Source organism: Theropithecus gelada, chromosome 9 (assembly GCF_003255815.1).
Source record: "Theropithecus gelada isolate Dixy chromosome 9, Tgel_1.0, whole genome shotgun sequence".
Lineage (NCBI taxonomy): Eukaryota > Metazoa > Chordata > Mammalia > Primates > Cercopithecidae > Theropithecus > Theropithecus gelada.
Genome location: NC_037677.1, coordinates 88251755 through 88277155, shown reverse-complemented (window position 1 = coordinate 88277155; position 25401 = coordinate 88251755). Strand labels below are relative to the sequence as shown.

Here is a 25401-nt window from a genome sequence, read left to right as displayed (position 1 = left end):
CCTCTTTCATGCCTAATGTTACTTTCTACTCAGTATGCTTTAAGGCACCAGATATTCTAATGATTAGTCAACCAGGTCAAGTGCTTAAATTATAATTGGCCCATACGGATCATTTAATAAATATTAGCTATTATTATAATCGGTGAGAAGGCCAAAAGCAATCTAAAACATGCCTAGCGGCGGGTGGGATAGCATTAGGAGATATACCTAATGTAAATGACGAGTTAATGGGTGCAGCACACCAACATGGCACATGCATACATATGTAACAAACCTGCACACTGTGCACATGTACCCTAGAAAGTATAATAAAAAAACAACAAAAAACATGCCTAGCTTGCATTTCTAAGGCTGTCCAACATAATGCTTCGCCCTCAAAAATGTAACTAGTTCTTATCTGATTATTACCAAAATAAATGAGAACAAGTGATCTCTTACCTGTGGCAAATGTAACAAGATCTGTCTTTGTGAACTGGACACCCAGTACCGCCTCCAATTCCATATACATATTGATTGCTTTTGGAAGAGTTTTCAGCAAAATAAATGCCAGCTCCAAACATGCCACCTATGTATGCATGCCTTTCATCAAAGCCTTTGTGGATAATTGCATTCACAAAAGGAGACCCTGAAACACATATAGATGGGTAACAACAATTTAAAATTTATCTTAGAAGAAAAAGTAAAAAACTAGTTTCTTAGAAATTGAATTCTTAAATATACAGCCCCACAATAATAAAACCAAAACGAAAAAGGGTAACAAGTTAACTGTCAGCCAGCTTTCTATTTTAGAATAAAGAACTGCTAACATCAACTAATGTTTCTAATAGAGTGCTGGTTCATGTGCTAAAATAAGGATACAGATTGAACTAGAAAAACAGATTACTTGAAATATCAATGTAAGAGTTACCAACTTGAAATATCAATGTAAGAGTTACCAAATGCCAGACTGCAAATCCATAAAAATCCAACACCAAGAGCCTCATAATTCACTTTAGATAGCAAAGCTAAATGCAATTAGGTCTTAGAATGATGCCTATGCCTGTGTGGTTTGTTTTTAGATATCAAGTGGCCCAAGTAGACTTTCACATTCTTTTTTTTTTTTTTTGAGATGGAGTCTCACTCTGTGGCCCAGGCTGGAGTGTAGTGGCATGATCTTGGCTCACTGCAACCTCTGCCTTCTGGGTTCAAGCAATTCTCCTGTCTCAGCCTCCTGAGTAGCTGGGACTATAGGTGCACACCACCACACCTGGCTAATTTTTGTATTTTTAATAGAGACGGGTGCAGCAGACCAACATGGCACAAGTATACATATGTAACAAACCTGCACGTTATGCACATGTACCCTACAACTTAAAGTATAATAACAATAAATAAATTTAAAAAAAAAAAAAATTAATTCTTGTATTGTTAAAAAAAAAAAAAAAAAAAAAAAATAGAGACGGGGTTTCAACATACTGGTCAGGCTGGTCTCAAACTCTTGACCTCAGGTGATCCACCCACCTTGGCCTCCCAAAGTGCTGGGATTACAGGCGTGAGCCACTGTGCCTGGCCCCACTTTCACATTCTTATTCTCTTTCTTATACCTCTTCTCTTCTATCCTTCCACTTTTGCCTTTCATCAATTGCGATACAAGGTTCTATCTGCAAATGTGGTGCTTTCCCTCACGCCCTGCATATTGACTTCCCTTTCCTCTTTCCTTGGGAGTGGAGTAGAGTGGCGGATGGAAAAAGTCAAGAAACCACAGCTAATTCATTTAAGATCATGTTCTCTGTCCACAGAGAGACAGTAAAATATACTGAATTCTACTTTACAGAAATACAGATGAATAGAATCACTTTTTGAATTAACTTGGGAAAACCAAAATTATTTATATTACAAATTAGAAAAACCACATTATAACCATCACGTTAACAGATAATAAATATGCTCTGTGTCAAGAGATTATCATGATAATTATTTAGGGTTTTGGAATAAGGAGTGCAACATGTTTAGATACTGCACATGAATCCATTCTGTTATAGCCTTTCTCCCAGGGTATTATGAAATTTACTGTGTTTTAAAGAACTTTACAGGTCTCTAAATTTTTTCTGCAATCAAGGACAAATGAAGAAATAGACTGGAACTACTATGGGTAATGTACTTGAAGGCCTCACAAATACTACATTAATATATTTAACTTTGCTAAAATTTGAAAGACTAACCAACACCTGCCAGCTTATAATACAAAAAAGTAGAAAATTCCAAGAAGAATAAGTAATTGTGCTTTCAATTTAATTCTATGGTTTCAATTCTACAGTCATTAGAAACCTCTACAGGTTCAATAACAATGGCTGTTGTCAAATTGTGTGGGTTTGATACTTAGAATCAAAATCAGAATAGGATGTATATCTTCTTCTGAGGTGATTCCCAGGTCTTATTTTTAATTCAATCAACTAGTTAAAAGTAAAACACAAAATTTCTTAGAGTGACCATAAGCAAAATTTACTATTTAAAGAAAAAAGGAAAAGATAGTCAACACTCTCATTTCTATTTTTTGTTGTGGTAATCTTATTTAAAAACAATCCATTATAAAATACACAAATTCAAAAGAAGTTGAAAACATAAATGTAAAAGTTACAGAAATACTAGGTTTATTATAAAAGAATGACATAAAGAATATACAGGCTTATTATTATTTCATATCTGAACAAAAAAAACTATCCTAATGTGGAGAACAGTGGTAGAGTCGGTAGGGAGGAATCTTACCATGAAATAGCATTCGTTCATTGGCATGGTTGTGGTTTTCTTCAGAAACTTCTTTTCTCCGGTGAGTATATCTTTCCCATAGTTTCTTGTTACAAACCTTCTGAATCTATAAAAAATAAACCAGAAAAACCAAATCTTTAAGTATTACTTACTGACTTCTTCATCTAAACCAAAGATAGGCCATACATTTAGCTAGAAGGTAGGCAAAACTTTTCTCTGAAATATAAAATGTGTTATTCTAATCAACTAAAAATACTTTGTCCCAACCATAAAGTTGGAAGTATAGCTACATTTTGAAGATTAAAAAAATTCAAAGAAAAGAAAGGCCATATGTGAAGCTCAGGAATACTGTTAATTTATTAAAACACTTCCAGTCTCATTAACTTAAAACTATTACAAAAACACCTCCAAATCAGACATGCCGAGTTTTTTCTGTATTAAGTACTAGAAATTTCGAGTACCCTTTTTCCCCCATGTATGTGTCTCAGAGTGCCATATTAATCTGTTTAAAATTAAGAATATTTGAAATAGTGTCCCCTAGCCCCCAACACACACACAATTACTCCCTCGACCTTCTAATTCTGAAAATTTTTGTCTGCAAAAGATTTTAAGGTGGATGTTAGTCTCATTAGGAGTATTTCTAGGAAAAAAATTCACAATACTAGCGTCGTTTCTTAGCTGTGCTTAAAGGTGCTACAGCCCCCTGCTGGTTCCTAGAGCACACCCGGAAGCTGATGGTGTTAGTCTTGGCTCAAATAACGCAAAATATTACCACAGATCTAATCAAGGACCATAACTGTCACAAATAGATCTCATTTATGCATTAAAAAGGAACAACAACAACAAAACCCTGTTTCATCACTGAAAAAATTTTCATTAAACACTGCATGAAAATACCTTTGTTAAAGGAAGAAAACAGTGTTATCTTTCTCAAATCCAACTACTTTAGAAATCAAACACACAATCTCTCTCCTGTTCTCACTCCTAACAAAACTCCACACATTTTGTTAACGCTTGTAGGCAAAGCGGACTTGACTGAAATGTACCTGTAGTAGGCACGTATTTCTCTGATTAAATATTATACTCATAGTATGTTATGAAACAGTAATACAATACAGCTGAAAGATTTGATACTGTTCAGAGTTTAACATTTGTGTATTAGAAAGGCATTTGCCACATTTTCATTCTAACTTTATGTCTTATTTTTACAATTATTAGGAATATACTGCATCAATGTAGTTAATACAAATTCACTATGCATGAAGTATGGTGTGCAGTTTTGATTACTATAGTTCAAGAAAAACATAATGTTGAAAAAGTTCCTAAGAAGAGTAACTGAAATCAGTAAGACAGGACAGTTACCAAATGACTCAAAACATTTTAAAAATATATATTTTTTGGAAAAGATGAAGAGAGTACTATTAAAATTTATAAAAAGGTAATATATTTGGGGACTTTCAGAACCTGTAGTCAATCAGGATAAAAAAACAAGCATTGTATGACTATAAAGATGGTATCTGCCACATAAAAAATTCAGCTTTGTTACAGTAGAGTACTTTAATAGTACTTTATATAAAGTCTTGAACCTATAGTATTTAGCATTACCCCAAGATAAAGCATAACCCGTACACTTGAATACGTTCAACAAGAATTGAATTATTATCAGTTATTAAAAATAGCACAGGGATTTGGAGAATATTAACCTTCCAAGGGTATCTTCTTCCCCAAAATAGTCTCTGATGCCAAGTCAAGAACTTACCAGGCTAGACAGATTATATTCTTATGAAAGTTACTTATGGCTTCAGGCTTTGAAAACTATGGTCTCAGAAAACTTTACTTTCACTAATTTATTACCTTGAGAATATTATATCTGTTGAAGATTCCACCTGCATGACCTCCATCTCTGTGCTCTCGAACTGTACTTTGCATCTGTCAGAAAAATGGTTTGAAATATATGTGCATTAGCATTTGTGTATTTTCTGATTTGGGGAACATGGTTCTTGACTCATCTGATTCTACTTTTGAGAATACAAAACAGGTTGTAATATTTTTGTTATTCAAAGAATATGAGGGCTGGGCATGGTGCCCCACTTTGGGAGGCCGAGGCAGGTGGACTGCCTGAGTTCAGGAGTTTGAGACCAGCCTGGGCAACATAGCGAAACCCTGTCTCTACTAAAAATACAAAAACAAACACAAAAACAAAGAATATGAGTCTTATAAATTCATGAGTAATATTTTCTAGAGACAGTTATTAATCAGCTTGAAAATAGCATTTATAGGTGAAAATTATATAATGCAAACTAAAGGAAGAAGAAGAAACAAGAGCATACAAAGTGAACTAAATATACAAGGCCAACCTACTATTGAAGGTATATGAACATACCTCTTCCTCCACAGACTGAAACTCTTTATCATCAGGAGACAGATCTATGAGAATTGTTCCACTACCAGAGGTGTTCAAAGTTAAATATGGGTTAAGACCTATGAAACAAAATTTGAAGGTAGAAAAATAAATTGCCAATAAACAATGAACATCAAAACCAAAAATAACTACCTAATTTTTCTGATGCTTACTACCAATTTTTTTTTTTAAACTTTTTTTTGAGATGGAGTTTCGCTCTTATTGCCCAGGCTAGGCTGGTGCAATCTTGGCTCACCACAACCTCCGCCTCCTGGGTTCAAGTGATTTTCTTGCCTTAGCCTCCTGAGTAGCTGAGATTACAGGCATTCGCCACCACAACTGGATAATTTTGTATTTTTAGTAGAGACGGAGTTTCTCCATGTTGGTCAGGCTGGTCTTGAACTCTCGACCTGAGGTGATCCGCCCACCTCAGCCTCCCAAAGTGCTGGGATTTACAGGTGTGAGCCACGGTACCTGGCTGCTTACTATCAATTTTAAAAAACGTTTTATATTGTAATAATTTAGATATTTTCTAAGGCTGAAAGTACAGAGTTCCTATGTCCCCTTCACCCACTTTCCCCTAATGTTACCATTTTATATAACCATAGCACATTTGTCAAAACTGATTAACTAGGCCAGGCGTGGTGGCTCACGCCTGTAATCCCAGCACTTTGGGAGGCCGAGGCGGGTGGATCACAAGGTCAGGAGATCGAGACCATCCTATCTAACCCGGTGAAACCCCGTCTCTATTAAAAATACAAAAAATTAGCCGGGCGTGGTGGTGGGCACCTGTAGTCCCAGCTACTCAGGAGGCTGAGGCAGGAGAATGGTGTGAACCCGGGAGGCAGAGCTTGCAGTGAGCTGAGATCCAGCCACTGCACTCCAGTCTGGGCGACAGAGCAAGACTCCATCTCAAAAAAAACAAAAAAACAAAAAAACAAACACTTATTAACTAAATTATTGACGTCATTTTTTCACTAGTTTTCCCCATTAATGTCCTTTTTTTTGTTCTAGGATCAAAACCAGTACACACATCACAATGCATTTAGACTACTACTTTTTGACCTGACAAGTTATAAGGGGTTTTGTGGAAATATTTCAGAAAATCTTTCTCTTCTTTATCTCCTATTCTTAATGAGTTTGTAACACATTTTCTTCTTCAAATTACTTTCTTTACTAACTATGCAGTCTTTTCAACATTTAATCTTTCTTCTTTGTAAATATGAGGAAGAATTATGACAGAAACTTGCATAGCCTCAGGTAATTTTAAATCACCCCAGAATGAGAAATTCATAGTTTACCACCTATTGAATATATATTCTGTTCCATAATATATTGTTTATCTCAGCAATGAATTTATGGTGTTTTCCAAATGTCAATGATCAAGATAATCATATCTATTTTTGTATCTTTACTCTTACAAAAGTTTTTTAAATGGAATTTTAAACAGAATTTTCTAATTCCTTTGGTGTATTTGTAGCACAACTCTCTCCTTTAATCTCTACAACAATATCTCCAACACTGCTGTTTTCCCATGTAGGGGCCAAATCCTTTACTGCTGGGTTAGTGCATGGAACTCTGCCTCTGGAGACGAAGAGCACTATTCTGATTCTAAGCTATGGTCTGAAGAACAGGACTACTACCAACATGCCAATGCTAATAAACACTTACAGAAGTGGCTGAATTGCAATAATCTTTATGGATTATGAAGAGCATATGGAGAGTATTTTATAGAATAAAGACTGTGACAAATGCTTGACTGAGGCATCTGCAACATATACAAGATGTTTATCAATACTGAAAGATCAGTATGGTACTAGTCATCTATTGACTTGATGCACGGAATAATAAGTAAGGCTGTTAAGATAAGTCAGCATGATAAGAGTGTTAGAAAATCATCATAGGCAGCTACCAGTTCCACTTTGCAAATCAGGTGTAAGTATGGAATCCCTGTTGGTTGACTAACATCAGATTGGGGGAACAAAAAAGAATCTTGGCTTTGAATGAACATAAGGAAGATGGTAATTTTATGTAGGAAAGTGACCCTGATATGCTAGATCAGACACAGCATTTTGTCTCATGACGTTTCTCCTTATCCAAGTGGAGCTGGATGTATCAGAGTGACTACAGGACCAGAGGTGGCATGGAAGTACCTCTGCCGTTTGGAGGCAACGTATCCATTTCTGTCATTGAGCCTTTCAGCTTTTCAGTGCAGTTCTAATAGCTGTGATATGTTTAATATACAAATACTGCCTGTTTTCCTTTTCTACCCTGCCTCTTTCCTAAAAGACTCTCGTTATCCTGGTACTCCAACGTATTTTTTATCATACCAGATCAGTATTATTCCAGTAGAGTCACAACGATGGTCTACAACTGAGGGTTCTAGTTCCTCATTTTTAGTGCTAATTATATTGTATACTAATATTTCAGGAAATCATGGATTTTTCCTCCTCTTTATCTTATAAAAATTTGTCCTCTATACTAGAAACAGCCAAGACCATATTGCATTTTAAATATCTTATCCTAGTTCCTATCAGGCAGTAAAATACATCTACCTTCAACTGAGCTTATTCTAAAATATCAGTTTAAAGTATTCCTTAGCTTGAATCATATATGTTTTTAGAGGTGCTCTTATTTCTTCAGCGGTGGACCCCATCCTGGCTAGCATACATTCTTTCCTGAAAATACCTTCATTTTTACTGATGGAGGTTTCTCTTTAACCCCAAATGTATGGCCAGGATGTTCAATTATTGAATATTATTGACCCCAGGATAAATCACTCCCTCAGTTGAACAATAAAGTTACATGTGGTTTTGACACTTAAAACAATTCACCTTTTTATACACAGACCTGGTATAAAGTGTTAACATCTGCTGAATAAATGCAATTTGCATTTTCCTTAAGCACCAACATTAAGGAGAAATAAAATTATTATTCAACTTTGTTTTGTTCAATTTCCTCAGTTGCAACATTATTGCTTTCAAGTATTTTCATCCCAAGTTCTTACAAATTTATCTATGTAAGAGATTTAGTACAGTACTTTGTGGGTTAGCCTGAACACTTAGTTATTATCTATTATATTACCATAAGAAATGAGATACCTAAGTTTTGGACCTTTAAAATAATAAAATTTTAGAGCTAGAACAACTTCAGAAAATAATCTCAACTAACTTCCTTATTTTCAGGAGCTAAAACAATTCCCAAATTTCTGAATGGTCCAGAAGTTTTACTTAGGTTCACATTGTTAACAGCAAGCAGCAGCTCAGTAAGTTTAAGTTAGTAGCACAGCTAAGACTTGATCCCAGTTTCCTGAATCCTAAATTAGTATTCTTCCTACTAAACAGATTCTTTCACATATATTTTTAAATTATAACTTAGTACACTGAGGGTTGCCTTTAAGCAAACTGTTAAATTGACAACAGCAATTATTACAATAAAATACCTTGTTGTCCGGAGATAAGTCTCTCAACTCCTTTAATTAGTTTGTGCCTATGTCCGTAAGCATTGATTCCAATCTCCTTCAGCTCCTTGTGCCCCATCTCAACTAATACATCCAAAGTGATCTTACAAAAGAGGAGGAAACTACTTAGAATGCTTACTTATTTGGCGGACATTCATATATTGGTGTTTTCATAATATATAAGATTCACACATTTACTCCAGATTATTTTAAACATTTCAAAAAATATTATTTCCATTTAGCATAAGAACCTGAGCAGAACTAAAATGCGAAACAAAAACGCACTTTCAAATTAACCACATTCAAGTATTCTATTTTATCTTTTCCATAATACTTTTCTACCATCACTCTACATCCAACCCTATTTATACAATGTCTTTCAATGGTTCCTTCTGAGTCTGGACTATGCCAAAAGGTACTTGTGCATCACTGTTCAAAGTAACCCTTTTATCTTTAATACAGTAATACACTATAGCTTCATGAAATTGAAGCCATTCTTAAAAATCCTGTTTTACTTACACACGTTCCATGAAGCATTCCCCGATGAGCCTAGGTCACAGTAATCTTTTCCTTCTTCAAATTTCTGTTTTTTATTTGTTTTTTGAGACAGAGTTTCACTCTTGTTGCCAAGGCTGGAGTGCAAAAGTGCAATCTCAGCTCACTGCAACCTCTGCCTCCCGGGTTCAAGCGATTCTCCTGCCTCAGCCTCCCAAGCAGCTGGGATTACAGGCGCCTACCACCATGCCCGACTAATTTTTTGTATTTTTAGTAGGGACAGGGTTTCATTATGTTGGCCAGGCTGGTCTTAAACTCCTGAACTCAGGCGATCCACCCGTCTCAGTCTCCCAAAATGCTGGGATTATAGGCATGAACCACCGTGCCCAGCTCCCTTCTACAAATTTCTAAAATCTATGGTAAAAGTTGAATTTTCATATGTTCTTTTTTTTTTTTGAGACACAGTCTTGCTCTGTCACCCAGGCTGGAGTGCAGTGGTGTGATCTTGGCTCACTGCAACCTCCTCCTCCTGGGTTCAAGCAATTCTTTGCCTCAGCCTACTGAGTAGGTGGGATTATAGGCACCTGCCACCGTGCCTGGCTAATTTTTTTGTATTTTTAGTAGAGACGGGGGTTTCACCATCTTGGCCAGGCTGGTCTTGAACTCCTGACCTTGTGATCCACCCACCTCAGCCTCCCAAAGTGCTGGGATTACAGGCATTAGCCACTGCGCCCGGCCATATGTTCTTATTCCACTTCCATAACTACACTGAAAGTCCCTTAGAGTGCAAATCTACAGTAACATTATTTTCTGAACAACAACAAAAATCAGTAAATGTATTCTGACAGAGTACTTTAAACTGAGACTGCTTAGAAAAGCCCAGATATGGCTGGCATATTCATATATCTTCCCATAGCAGCTAGAAAAGTGTTAGGCTTAAAAGAGATAACTGAATAGACAGTGCTCAAGGATAACTTACTTCAAGAACTGAATAAGCTAAACTTCCCATTCAAGAAAGCTATTTTACCATTACTACATGAGTCAATTGTGTGCTAGTGAACTAAATGGAAGTTCCAAGGTCAAGCCAAATTAGAAGGCTGACTGATGTCATTTCTTAAAAATCATTCTCCCCCAATAGCTTACATGGTTCAGCTCATTTCAAGTATGTTCCAAATTTTCCTTGAGTTTCCATAAACCACTAATCCAAACAATATGATCATCTACTCACCTGTTCTCTCTCAAATATATCCATTAGGTGCTCAAGTCCAAGATTCCTTACGAATTGAGTTATGCTAAAATCTACTCCTGGAACTGGGAAATAAAAAAATCCAAAACAAATGGAATTTCACATCAGAATAATGTATTTCATTCATCACTATAATAAAGTCTTGTAATGTTATTATATATGAAGAAAATAATTATTTTTTCAAAAACAAATATTAATAGCCACTTAAGATACAATACTGAACAAGAGAAAGCTATAAAATTTCAACATTAGAAATAAGTTAACCAATGGGGCAGTCTCAGTACTCTCATTTTTATTTTAAACTTTGTTTTTAATTGCATCTGTATTTTTAAAACCAGTTTTCCTATCTTTCAGGATGTAAGCTACTTCACAAAAAAGTTTATAAAAACAAGCTCCACATTGTTGCATAAGGTGAGATGAATTTTAACAGAAAAAGTTTACATCTAAAAAGTAGATTAAGGGCTGGGGATGGTGGCTCACGCCTACAATCCCAGTACTTTGGGAGGCGTGGCGGGTGGATCACCTGAGTTCAGGAGTTCAAGACCAGTCTGGCCAAAATGGTGAAATCCCTCTCTACTAAAACTACAAAAATTAGCCGGGCGTGGTGGTGGGTTCCTGCAATTTCAGCTACTCGGGAGGCTGAGGCAGGCACATTGCTTGAACCCTTGAGGCAGAGGCCGCAGTGAGCCGAGATCATACCACTGCACTCCAGCCTGGGCGACAAAAGCAAAACTCCATCTCAAAAATACATACATACATACATACATAAATAAAGAGTAGGTTAGTAGCACAAGACTCTTCAACTCTCAACTTGGAAGGAAGAAAGCAACACAAGGCTAAACCTTTTTAAGGCTATGTTAACTAATTTGATACTAATACCTTGTATTTAAGGTTAAAAATGACTTTTTAGTATCCCAAATGTCAAATATGGGGCTATAATACCAGTTAGAAAGTTATTTTTGTAGAATGTCTCACCCTCCTTTTTCTCCAAACCGGAAGCACCCTCTGTTCCACTTGAACTAACTACTGAAGACAGTTCTGAAAAACTCCCAGATAAGTTGTCAAGACTGCTGGCTGCAGAAAGGCTCGATGGGCTAGATGGACCTGAAGAGAGAGCATCTGCAGTGGCTCCTGGGCTTCTCACCCCATTGAGCACTTGAGGCTTGTAACAAGAAGGCAGCGCAGAAGGGGGCATGGCTGCTGTTAGAAGAGCGCTGACATCATCTGCCTAGGGTACGTGTCAGAGACAAAATCTGCCATAAGCAACTTTTAAAATGCTATTATACCTAATAAAATATATTTTAAAATATGACAAAACCCAGCAATTTGTGCCAGGATTATCACAATGGAGGATTATTCATTTTAAAAAGTGAAGCAAAGAGGTTAATACAGGTCAAACATCCCAAATCTGAAAACTTTTAAATGTTGACATGAAGCTCAAAGGAAATGTTCATTGGAGCATTTTGGATTTCAGATTTTGGGATTGGGGATGCTCAACAGTAAGTATAATGCTTGAGTATAATATTTCAAAATCTGAAAAAAAAGTCCAAAAGCTGAAAACACATCTGGTTCTAAGCATTTCCGATAAGGGATATTCAACCTGTATCCAGCTAAACTTATTAAAATATAAGACATAACTGAGAACATCTCTTCCAAAATACATATTATCAAAACACAACCTAAATATGGCAAAGCATGAACAAAACCCTAATTCTGATATTGTGACTGAGAAGCACAATGAATTACAGAAATACCAATCTTAAAAGGTAAGAGATTTTAGTCATATTGTAGTTATTCTGAAAGAAGTAATTCCACCTACACAGAACTTTAGAAAACAGAATTGTTTGTATTTCCTGGAAAATATTCAGCAATGTATTTGTTCCTCAAAATTGAAAGTTTTTTGGAGAGAAGGTGGGTAGAAAAGATAATAATTTTAATCAAATCTGCTAGAATGGGGCCGGGTGCAGTGGCTTATGCCTGTAATCCCAGCACTTTGGGAGGCCGAGGTGGGCGGATGGATCACTTGAGGTCAGGAGTTTGAGGCCAGTCTGGCCAACGTGGTGAAACCCCCTCTCTACTAAAAATACAAAATTATTCGCTGGGTGTGGTGGCGCATGCCTGTAATCCCAGCTACTTGGGAGGCTGAGGCAGGAGAATCGTTTGAACCTGGGAGCAGGAGGTTGCAGTGAGCCCAGATTGTGCCACTGTACTACATTCTGGGTGACAGAGCGAGACTTCTATCTCAAAAAAAAAAAAAAAAAAAATTCTGCTAGAATGGAAAAAAGTCCTCACATTTATAGGTACATTAATTTGTTTAATCGGTAATATGTACTATTCTTTCATAACATTCAACTAATATTCAGCAAGGAGTATATCAGTACTTGTTTCATAGTCATTTGTTCTGCCTATTCCAGTAATCACCTTTCTTCTCCCCCAGTCTGTGCATTCCCACTGTACTCACAGTTTGTAAATGACATTTGTTTATAATAACAGTACCACTTATTGAGTGCTTTTTATGTACCTGATACCACGCCAAGGACTTTAAGTAAATTACCCCATTTAATTCTCATACTAACCAGATATATTTTACCCCTATTTATAGATGAGGTAACTAAGCTTTGGAGGTTAGGCAGTTCATAAGATTGTACAACTTAAATGGTGGAGCTGGAATTTTAGGCCCAGTATGTCTGACTCTAAAGCCCTTGTATGTTCTCTAGAGCATTTTGCTTCATTGTCACTTAATTATATCTGGTCGACTAACATATGGGTGGAATGAATTCCAAATGTTCACTTTTATGGTAGTTTGGAGCTAGAAAGATATTTCCCTGAAGAGATAATGTTGTAAATATGGCTGGGTTGTTAGCTGGCTGAGAAAAATCTACTTAAGCCCCAATGCAGCTGAACTACCTCAGTTTCTTATTGTAATGTGGAACAATGGAATCTCTCTCAGTAGAAAGCAGTCTGCAGAAAAGATTCCCCTTCCTTCTCATCTCAAAAAGAATTCCTTCTTCCTTTCCTTTCACTGCTCTAGTCAATGTCCTCAGTGGTAGAGGCAAGAGAGGCATCTGCTTCAGTGCCCAAAGCAGAGGTGGAAGGTTCAGCGGAAGCTCCTACAACTGCTCCATGCTCCAGAGAGAGGGGAAGGAAAACAGGACCTCCACAGGAAAGTGGATAATAAGCTCGTTTCATGAATGGTTAAGGCAGGGTGAGAAACAAGAACTCTTGGATGAGGCGGTGTGGGAGGAAAAGGAAACTCTACTGGCAGCAGGCTTTGTGGCTGCACCTTGGGGGCAATGTTCCCAGTTGGGGCTGTGTGTAAGACCCGTGGTCTGTACCATCTTGCGCTGTATGCACTGTAACAGCATTCTCAGAGGGCCTGGGTCTGGTTAGTTACCTAACTAACGTAAGCAGTTATATCATGTACTTCTTTTTCCTATTTCCAAAATACTCAGTATACAGTAACTGACTGATAATTCTATTCTACAGAAGAATAATTATATTACTTTATAATTCTATTATATTTGAATACTAAAGAACTCTTACATTAAAATCAGGCTAAAAACCAGATTTGGCCATTCACACTGACTACAAAAACATTTTATAACAACATCAAGTGAATTTTAAAAAGTAGAAAAGCATTGAGATTTTTCAAAAAGCCCATCACTTACTGAAACTAAATCTAAAGGTGTTTGTCCTTCCTGATTTTTAAGAGTAGGGTCAGCTCCATGGGCTAGCAACAAAGCACAAAGCTGTGTTCGTCCCTTTTGGGCTGCTTCGTGCAAAGGTGTGAAAGCCCATTTGTCCGTGGCATTGACACATGCGTTATACTTTATTAGTAGAGCTGCTACATCTACATGCTGTAAAAGAAAATACCCATTAGAGTCTGAAATATTATTTTGTCATACTTTACTTTCTTAAGAAGAAACTAGTTATGTACCTACTTCCACATTTTCAAACTTACTCTGGAAATGAAAATTAAAACTCTTTCCCTGCTGGAAATGAAAATTAAAACTCTTTTCCCCCAGCATCACAACTTATAAATAACAGTGGACATTTCGATAACTTGAGAAACTATCTAGAAAAGAGTTAAGAATTCTATTTAGCAGGAAACTAGACTAATATGACTTTAATAATTTCTAATTTATTCAAATCTTATAACTACTAAATTTATAAAGCAGCAATCTTCCTCAATTAATCAAACTATACCACTGAAGATGGTCAATTCTGAATGTAACATCTGGGACTATAATAAGTCAGGAACAATGCGTCTGAATCTGTACAGATTCCATCTACCCCTTTGGTGCCCCGGTGGATTTTCTGGGTACCAACAAACACAATCACCAACATCTCACTGAAAATAAGAGACAGGTGTTAAGGCAGATAATAAAACAAACAACAATACGCCGCATATCACACAGCAAGCTTAGAACAGATTCAGAACTGAAATTTGGAAGTTATTTAACTTCTTCAGCTCTCCCATTTACTTCTCTGTAAAATGAGAACATCAAACTAAATTCCATTTGAGCTGCAATACTGACTTTCACTTTAAAATTCCACAAAATTTTAAAGGTAACATGGAAGAACTTACCCCGTAAGACGCTGCATTATGTAAAGGAATAAGTCCTCCTTTGTCTTGGGCATTCACATCAGCTCCGTGTTGTAACAAATACTCGGCAACTTCTAAATTATTATAACCAGCTAATTTAGAAAAGAAGTAAAATTACTTTACTTGTTTTTTCTTTTTTAGTCCTATGTCATAATACTTCCACTTGTTAATATAAAAAAGTCACTATATGTATACATATATGTATGCATGTATTTATAAGGCATAGACATTACTGAAAACATAAAAGAGATTTTGTATAAGTCTGAAAGAGCTCATTGGACTCTATTAACAATTTACCTTCTGGAAAACATTTCCCCCTTGCTTCAAGTTGGAAGCTTTTCGTGTTATCTATCAGTTTTGTGGAGTCCCAAAATTATACTGACTGATTTACTTGTATCTTTCCTATGAAGACCTTCCTACCGAAGTCTCTGCCTTCATAGGTGTTACATACCAATTCTGGAACTCAGGGACATGGGTCTCAGGGGCTGCAAGTCAAAGGTCTGCAATCACATACAAGTCAAACCAGAGTGGATCTCAGAGTCCCCTTCCCCAGAAGGCCACAAGAGCATGCTTTTTTGCTAGAGAGAACTCAGCGAAGTACACATCTCTGCAAGTCTGGTAGAGGAACTTAGGAGCTGCTAAAGCCATGAAATAAAACTTATTTCTATTGTAGTTTTTATCCTTTTGCTAAAGGATTTAAAGTAAAAGAATTTAAAAAGATCAAGAAAAATAAAATTATAAAACTACCATAAAATATTACACTAATCTAAAAGTCTTTCCAGGTCTCAAGGTATGGTATTTAACGCTGCAGAAGTGGACAAATATTTTGTGCATACAAATTATTTGTCACTTACAAAGATAACTTGGACACAGTAAAGTGTTCTAGATAAGCTACAAGAAAGATATAAAAGCTAACATAAATATGCACAGCACAACTTCCAATCAGAGGTCAAGTCATATTTTGTCTTACATGAACTAGAAACTCCTGATAGCCAGTGCAAATAAAGCTTTTTCTCACCATGTTAGCATTTGTGGCTTATCACTTCCAAAATACTTGAAAGATACATAGAGTAACTGGTTTCTTTGGACAGTGAAGTCTCAACTTATATTGAGTATTTAAAGGTAAAAAGCATATATAACACCAAGTTATAATACAAGACTGAAATGAACAGAATAGATTTCCATCTCCCACATTACACGAAATGGCAGAAATATTTGCATTATTTTTTCTTGCTTTTTATACCATGTTTAAACCATGCATATTTAGACAAACTTGTATGAGTCCACTGTGCCTATGATGGAACTCCACCAAGGTATTAGCTATAGCTCAGTGATTTTAATGATTTCCTAACATCTGTAATGCAGCTGAAAAAGTTATACTGAAACCAAAATATATTGTATACTTGCACTGAAAACAAAGGTACATTGTGCTAGTTTTATGAGTGAAAACTTAGAACAAATGTTATGAAATGAATTGTACCCTGCAAAATTCTTATGTTGAAACCCTAACCCCAGTACTTTGGAATGTGACTCTATTTGGAGATAGAGCCTTTAAAGAGCTAAAAAAGTTAAAATGAGCTCACTAGGTGGGCTCTAATCTAATCTGACTGGTTTCCTTAAAAGTAGAGACTAGAACATATAGAAAGAGACATCATGTTCCATGGGAGGACACATCAAGAAGGTAGGCAAGCCAAGTGGGGGCTTCAGAAGAAAGCAACCCTGCCAACAATTTGAACTTGGACTCCTAGCCTCCAGAACTGTGAGAAAACAAATTTCTGTTGTTTAAGCCACCCGGTCTTTGGTATTTTGTTACGGGGACTCTCACAAACCAAAACAATAAATAACTTTGGTGAGAGGCTTATGTAACTTCTGAGAATTTTGATATATTTTTTTTTTCCTGCTTGTGCTTAGCAGCTATCATCAGGAAGAATAGAAAGCTTTAGCTTTCTATAAGGAAGGCTGGCTCAAGTAGGCATATTTTTCAAAACTTGTTTACCAAAGGTGATACCAATAAAATGATGATCTGGAATAATGATTCCCAAAGTATATGGGGACTGGCAGAGCCTACTTCAATTGTTCTTACTGAATGTAACGTACTAGTAGTAAAGTGAACTTGAACTCAGCTAGTAGCTTCAAGTACGGTTGTCCTGTACAAATATACTAAAGAGTATAATGGCGGCATTAGAAGATATTTGATTTGAATTTTTTTTATTTGTTTTATTTTTTGAGACAGGGTCTCACTTTGTTGCGCAGGCTGGAGTACAGTGGCACAATCAAGGCTCACTGCATCCGTGACCTCTTGGACTCAATCTTCCACCTCAGCCTCCTGAATAGCTGGGACTACAGATGTGCGCCAACACTCCTGGCTAATTTTTGTAATTTTTTATAGAGGTGGGGTTTTGCCATGTTGCCCAGGCTGGTCTCAAACTCCTGGGCTCAAGCAATGCTCCTGCCTTGGCCTCATAAAGTGTTGGGATTACAAGTGTGAGCCACTGCACTTGGCCTGATTTGAATTTTTAAAGTTGGGTTACAGAAAATATTTCATCTGGGTAAAATGAATCTCAGATGTTACCAGCCTAAATCTGTGAAACTTCATTCACTTACCTGCTAAATGTAAAGGTGTTGAATGTCGGCCTTGGGTATCACGGCAATTTACATTATCAGGAGAGGACAACTTCTTCACTCTGGCTAAACAACCCTTCTTGGCAGCATCTAGCAAAGCTGCATCTCCCCTAAGCAGATCTTGAATATCTGTATCTCCATCTTTAACAAGATCCAAAGGAGTATTTCCATCCCTGTTTTTTTTTGTAGGGTCTGCACCATGCTAGGTATGTGAACAACAGAAAAAAAGGGAGAAATGGCCTAAATGTGCCACTGGTCGATGAGAAAATAGTCAATGTAACTATACCAAAGAAAAACTAAATTTATATTGAGACTCTACCTTAAAGGTTAACATCACTGTTACTAATGTTTATGCACAGAATTATTATAAAAAGAATACAGAGGAGTTAAATATTACTGGATTTTTCTAATGCATTAATGTAGTTAAAATTTTAAACTACATTCAAGATAAAGTCACATTTCATTAAAAATTAACTTTCATGTTATACTATTTTTACTTTTCATGAACATTTGAATAAAGTATAAATCTCTGTATTCTTGTTATTGTAAAATATCCACTGGTATCTGTACTGAACCAGTATCATCCATTTTAGCAGTGCTAAATAAACCTGGCTTGAAAGTAAATAATTCATCAAATATTTTCAGGTTAAAGTAATAAAGAGAAAAACTAAAAATAATAAGAGAACTATCACATGATAGCTGGCTGCAGACAAAAATAACTCTAGGTGCTAGTAAACATACTTATGGATTAAAATATAAAATAATGTTTACGACATTTATTCTAAAATCTAGGTACAGAATTAGATAACATTGTTTCCCATCGCTCACTAGTTTAAGTTTATGCTAGAATTACTTAAAAAACTATAAACATATTCTATGTAATTCATACTGTTTACAGTTAAGTATTTAAATATACCTGGAGCAGAAGTTTGCAAATTTCATATTTTCCTTTTGCTGCTGCTTCATGTAAAGGTGTAAATTTCCATAAATCAGCTACATTAACTACTGCTCCATGTTTAACAAGAAGTTCTGCAACTTCATAATGTCCATAAGAACATGCATTGTGCAAAGGTACAAGGCCTCTGAAAAGTAATGAATGAACAATAACGCCACAGAAGAACATGTTTTAATTTAAATAATTGCATATAACTGATGAAAGATAATTCTTGAACTACCTAAGGAATTATACCGATTATACTTTGTAGAACCTAAATCTATTTAAGGCAGAAATAATTTCTTTTTTGGTGAGTCAGAGGAGAACATTTAAAAAATGTTTTAAATGCAGACTATAACATTCACCCATATATGCAATGTCGAGAATTGTATATTTTTAATAAAAAATAACTTCAAGATAAACTGGAAGAATTCAAAAATCCTCCCTGAAAACTGAAAAATTTACCACATTAAAGGTCAGTATCACACTAATGTTGTAATGTCCTTGGCCATTATAAAATTCCTAGGCATTATGCCAGTGAAGTCTTTATATGAATGCTAACCATATAAAATCTTGATTGAAATTAAGCAGCTCTATTTAATATTTAGGCCAATGTTAGGAAACCGGCTTCCTCGAAAAATAAAACAGATTTCCAGGTTTTCCTAAAAAGGTCAAGTAAAAGTAAGGAAGAGAGTCCATAACAATTGTTGGCATTTACCCTTTATCTTTAGCATGCACATCAGCTCCATGCTGTAGCAGATATTCTACCACGGACACTCTGTTATACCCAGCTGCAAAATGAAGTGGTGTAGACTGACGCCCTTCAATGTCTCTGCAGTTGACACTCTGAACAGTACACAGTTTCTGAAGGACAAAACACAACATATGTGATACTACATCTACATATTCTCATTTCTTGTTTCAAGTCATTTAGTAGGAATTTTCAAAGTGTCTGACTTACTTTCTTGTCTCATTAAAACAGTATTCTCAGAAACTATTTAGTATTCTTTTTTTTTTTTTTTTTTGAGATGGAGTCTTGCTCATCGCCCAGGCTGGAGTGCAGTGGCGCGATCTCAGCTCACTGCAAGCTCCGCCTCCCTGTTTCAGGCCATTCTCCTGTCTCAGCCTCCCGAGTAGCTGGGACTACAGGCGCCCGCCACTACGCCCGGCTAGTTTTTTTTGTATTTTTAGGAGAGATGGGGTTTCACCGTGTTAGGCAGGATGGTCTCGATCTCCTGACCTCGTGATCCACCCGCCTCGGCCTCCCAAAGTGCTGGGATTACAGGTGAGCCACCGCGCCCGGCCCTATTTAGTATTCTTATTTCATCTTGTCATTTACTGGGAATCCCTCTGGTCCTCTCATCTATGCTTTTTATTATTATTGAGACAGAGTCTCGCTCTCTTGCCCAGGCTGGGGTGCAGTGGCGCAATCTCAGTTCACTGCAACCTCTGCCTCTCGGGTTCAAGCAATTCTTCTGCCTCAGCCTCCCGAGTAGCAGGGACTACAGACACATGCCACTGTACCTGGCTAATTTTTATATTTTTAGTAGAGACGGGGTTTCACCATGTTGGCCAGGCTGGTCTCCAACTCCTGGCCTCAAGGGATCCTCCTACCTTGGCCTTCCAAATGCTAGGATTACAGGTTGAGCCACTGTGCCCGGCCTCATGTATGCCTTTATATTCTACTTTTTCTAAAGCTCAAGGGTAAATTTTATTATTATCTTTACTATATATATATACACACACACACACGCGCGCACACACGTAAAGTGCCAATCATCAGCAAGTGTAACTTGCATTTTGTGGCAAATACACACAGAGGTACATGAGATTACAGTAGCACCAGCATTACCAAGGGGCTTATTAAGAATTCAGAATCTCAGATCTCTATCTACTGAGTCAGAATTTGCCCTTTAACAAGATCCCTAGGTAATATGTAAACATATTAAAATTTGAAAAGTATTCCTTTAGAGCAGTGGTTCTCAAACTTTAATGTGCATTGGGTCCAACCCTCAAATTTTCAGTGTAACTGATGTGGGCCTAAAAATCTCCACTTCTACCAAGTTCTTGGGTGATGCTGATGCCGGTGGCTCAGGAACCATACTACACTATATGGAATGAAATAACCAGTAGAATGCTGATGGTTAGGCCGAACACAGTGGCTGTAATCCCAGCACTTTGGGAGGCTGAGGTGCGCAGATCACTTGAGGTTAGGAGTTCAAGACCAGCCTGGCCAACATGGCAAAACCCTGTCTCTACTACTTGGGAGGGTGAGGCAGGAGAATTGCTTGAACCTGGGAGGCAGAGGTTGCAGTGAGCCGAGATCATGCCACTGTACTCCAGCCTGGGTGACCAACCCAGACTCCATCTCCAAAAAAGAAAAAAGAGAGAGAGAAAAAAAAATGCTGATGTTTATATACAGTTATACAGTCCTGGGGACTGGGTAGAATTAAGAAAGCAGTCAATTTTCTGTGTTCTTTGGTTCAGATGAAGAAGTGTAGTTATGAAAAGTATGAAAGTTTGGGGAAGAAAAGCAACATAGATAATAAATCAGACTGCTTAAAGAGTCAAAAGAATATATTCATATTAGTCCAGGCACGGTGGCTCACGCCTGTAATCCCAACACTTTGGAAGGCCGAGGCAGGTGGATCACCTGAGGTCAGGAGTTCAAGAGCAGCCTGGCCAACATGGTGAAACCTTGTCTCTACTAAAAACACAAAAAAGGCCGGGCGCGGTGGCTCAAGCCTGTAATCCTAGCACTTTGGGAGGCCGAGACGGGCGGATCACGAGGTCAGGAGATCGAGACCATCCTGGCTAACACGGTGAAACGCCGCCTCTACTAAAAAATACAAAAAACTAGCCGGGCGAGGTGGCTGGCGCCTGTAGTCCCAGCTACTCGGGAGGCTGAGGCAGGAGAATAGCGTAAAACCCGGGAGGCGGAGCTTGCAGTGAGCTGAGATCCGGCCACTGCACTCCAGTCTGGGCGACAGAGCGAGACTCCGTCTCAAAAAAAAAAAAAAAAAAAAAAAAAAACACACACACAAAATTATCTGGGCGTGGTCGCGGGCGCCTATAATGCCAGATACTCGGGAGGCTGAAGCAAGAGAATCGCTTGAACCCGGGAGATGGAGGTTGCTGTGAGCTGAGATCATGCAACTGCACTCTAGCCTGGGCAACAAGAGTGAAACTCCATCTCAAACAAACAAACAAAAAGAATATATCCATATTAGTAAAAACTCTTTCCCCTTTTTACTATCCTACACCCAAAGCAGGGATAACCTAAGCTCAATAAAACAAAGGAGCCTGCTATCAGTGGGTTTACCTCAAGGGGTTTAATCACTGTCCTGGCAAAGCTCTTCTGTGCTTCCCAAATAGAGCTGGTGAGATATACAGATTCAGGGCCCCATTTAAGAGATGGTATTTCAGTGGGTCTCAAGTCAGGTCCCTAGAAATGACTATTTTTAACATGTTTACCAGGTGCTGCTTGGGTTTGGTAGTTATCACAGGCCATTCTACTCTTCACCTGTCAGTTAAATTTTGCCCACTCTGAGACAAGTTTTCTAATAGCAGGTGTTGAATAAAGTATCCAGCCTGGTGGATTATCAGTAAACAAACACAACTGAGCACAATAGTTAAGTGTTCATTAGGTAATACGCAGATGTTCTTGTTCCAGTGATTCGTACAGAGCCATCTGTCTAGAGGTAGGTAAGAAGAATGGTTCATGGAGATAAATGTCCATCAAGTGATTTTAAAAGCAGAGGGGAGGGAAGAATGCCTGATACTTGGCACAGGTTTTCCTGAATCCAATGGCATTATTGTGTTCTCTAAGTCCATTTCCTGCCCCCCAACTTCATCTCCTCTTTATCTATCCCCTCCTCTGGACTCCCTCTATCTTTATAAAAACAAAGTTTAGTCTTTAACATGTTTACTAAATATAGTTTTATGTTCTTTAATATATATAAGAGAATGAGCATTTACAAGTCTGTATCTCTCCCTGCCCACACACACCAAAAAAAAAAAAAAAAAAAAAAAAATCAGCTAATTGCTTTCAACTTAATTTTCATGTCTCTTGGGAAAAAAAAAAAAATCAGTTCGTAACCTTTTACCTCAAGTGATTTGTATTTCCACAAGTCAGTACTAATAGAAACAAAATCCTCCTTTCAATATCCTATAAGCCTCCTACTTAAGGGAATGAGAATAATGAGGATCAAAATAAAAACATGTCAAATAACAAAACTGCATGATAGTTGCAGTTTTCTGTGAGAAATGAATTAAAAAAAAATCTGAAGTTATCTGAGATGTCTACACAGATAAAACAACAGAAAAGGATCACATGGATTTTAAAATCAATTTGTAGAAAGCTCTTCATTTAAAACGGCAGTGAATAAATTCCCTCAGAGCTCTAGCTCAGAAGAGAACAACACTTATATTTCCTTCTCAGAAAATCTAAAATTATTGACTTTGTGAGTGGGTCTGTTTAAGATTTAGAACACCCTACAGAAATATAATGAAATTGGCAGGGCATGGTGACTCATGCCTATAATCCCAGCACTTTGGGAGGCTGAGGCGGGAGGACTGCTTTGCCCAGGAGTTTGAGACCAGCCTGGGTAACATAGTGAGACTTTGTCTCTACAAGAAAAAATCAAGAAAATTAGCTTGGTGTGGCGGCATCCACCTGTAGTACCAGTTACTTGGGAGGCTGAGTCAGGAGGATCACTTGAGCCCAGAAGACGTAGGTTGCAGTGAGCCCAGATAGCACCACTGTGCTCCAGCCTGGGCAACAGACCCTGTCTCCCCGCCCCAGCCCCCCAAAAGAAATATAATGAAATTATTTCAAATAGCTACTTCTGCCATGAATTAAATCAACCAATTCAGCTTTCTGTAAAACTTACTACCTCTTAGTATCCTCTCAAACAGGACCAGCACTGTTTTGAAAAAGTCTCTAAAGGTGAAGGGGAAGAAATACAAGGCTTGTCTCCCCTACTAGTTTTGGAGAGTAACACCACTGCATTACTGAAAAATTATTTAATTCATGAAGATTAGTTAAATTTTAATATATATTAAATTCTAAAACAGTCTCACTCTCTCAAAATGTTAGGCCTTTGAGTTATATACAATTTTTGCAGGTAACAGAAATATTTGATATAGATAGTAAGATATTACATATTTACTTCTTTTTCTTTCTTTCTTTTTTTTTGAGACAGTCTCATTCTGTCGCCCAGGCTGGAGTGCAATGCCACGATCTCAGCTCACTGCAACCTCCGCCTCCCGGGTTCAAACAATTCTCCTGCCTCAGCCTCCCAAGTAGTTGGGATTACAGGCACCCACACCACTCCTGGCTAATTTTTTTTTTTTTCCTATTTTCAGTAGAGCTGATGTTTCGCCACGTTGGCCAGGCTGGTCTCAAACTCCTAACCTCAGGTGATCCACCCACCTCAGCCTCCCAAAGTGCTGGGATTACAGACAGGCGTGAGCCACTGCGCCCAGTTTTACATACATATTTCTACAGTAAGAGTCAAAACAGTAAGGAAGGGTTACTCTGGGGAAGACTCTTGTCTGAGAAACAGGTAAGAGCTGAAGTTGTAAGCTCTGGGAAAGAGAAGTAGCAACACTGAATATATTACTACACTAAGCCCTGGATCCCTAGAGGTAGAGGGGGCAAAGAAATGAAGAAATCAGAAGAAATCTATAGACAGAAGTGATACACTGTTTTTCCCCCTTCTTGTTTTATGTGTCATATGTAAACACTAATATAAAATAATTTGATATACTTTATTCTGTTAAAGGGACAAATGAATAGGTTCTTCAAGCAAAACCCATTTGGTATCACCTGAATTTATTTATAGTTGTGAATGTAGTATTCACTGGGATGTGTGTGAAAGTGAAGTCTTTTTTCTTGCATTACTTAAGGCTCCTCATTTGTAGAGAACAATTAGATTATATTATTGACCTTTTAAAGCAAGGCAGATATAAATAAACCAGACTCTTCATTATAACAGTACAGATTAAATAACAAATGTCAAAATAAAAACCCAAAGTTAACAGAAACATAACATTGTATCTTACTTTTACAGTTTCGACATCTCCAGCCTTTGCAGCTTCCAGCAATTGTCTGTCTGCCTCTGAATTACCTAATGAGATACCCTCTAAAAAAGAGAGAGAGAGAGAGAGAGTGACTAACCTCTACTTGGAAGATGGAACCAAGCTTTATGGAAGGCATCTCATCAGAAAGCAAAGTTCTTTCACAATTTGGTAGATTATGTACGAAATCTCCATGGTAGTAAGGGGTTGTGGGGTGGGAAGGGAAAAATAAGATTCTCTTAAAACTCTTTGAAATACAATATATATAAGCAAAATATGCAAATGTGTATAATGATTATAAAATGTGATTTAAGCAATATAAAGGAACATAAAGTAGATGACTAAAGACGGCCTGCTCTATAAGCAAGCCATTGGAATGGTGCAAAAGTATTAAATTAAGACAGCAACCAGAAATCTAACTGTGGTTCTCTCATTAATTAGCTATCTGAACTGGAGGAAGTCACTGGAACTTCCTGGGCCTCAGATTTTTTTAAATTCTAAAGACATAAGGTAGACTGGGAGAAATGTAACATCATTTCCAGGTCTGAAATTCTATGTTTATAGCTCATTTAAAGTGTCAGAAAAGGAAAACATCTACCTTGCACCTTAGAACAAAATAAACTCCAGATGGATTAAAGATGTAAGTATGAAAAATTGAACCTTAAAAATGCTAGAAGAAAACGGGGGAATATCTTCATAACATGGAATAAAAAAGCTTCTTAGAGCAGTACATCAAAAGCAGCATCAAAAAAAGAAAATTGGTATATGGAAAAATATGTCAGGTAATAACAACATTAAACAAGAACAAAAT

The 25401-nt window shown here is 37.2% G+C and overlaps 1 protein-coding gene across 2 annotated transcripts in view; it reads right to left on the bottom strand.

Annotated features, from left to right (window-relative positions):
* The window catches only part of TNKS2 (tankyrase 2), a 67420-nt gene that overhangs the window by 5382 nt on the left and 36637 nt on the right, over nucleotides 1-25401 (bottom strand). Inside the window, exons 13-25 of one of the 2 annotated variants that reach the window (XM_025395589.1) lie at nucleotides 24576-24655; nucleotides 19228-19373; nucleotides 18492-18657; nucleotides 17558-17777; nucleotides 14936-15045; nucleotides 14016-14204; nucleotides 11323-11575; nucleotides 10330-10412; nucleotides 8589-8709; nucleotides 5129-5226; nucleotides 4600-4674; nucleotides 2746-2851; nucleotides 439-625 (exon numbers count right to left, since the gene is read on the bottom strand). In XM_025395589.1, the coding sequence (XP_025251374.1) occupies nucleotides 439-625; nucleotides 2746-2851; nucleotides 4600-4674; nucleotides 5129-5226; nucleotides 8589-8709; nucleotides 10330-10412; nucleotides 11323-11575; nucleotides 14016-14204; nucleotides 14936-15045; nucleotides 17558-17777; nucleotides 18492-18657; nucleotides 19228-19373; nucleotides 24576-24655 (1834 nt within the window). Of the gene's footprint in view, nucleotides 1-438; nucleotides 626-2745; nucleotides 2852-4599; nucleotides 4675-5128; nucleotides 5227-8588; nucleotides 8710-10329; nucleotides 10413-11289; nucleotides 11576-14015; nucleotides 14205-14935; nucleotides 15046-17557; nucleotides 17778-18491; nucleotides 18658-19227; nucleotides 19374-24575; nucleotides 24656-25401 lie in introns of both variants that reach the window. The other variant, XM_025395588.1, reaches the window with a different exon arrangement.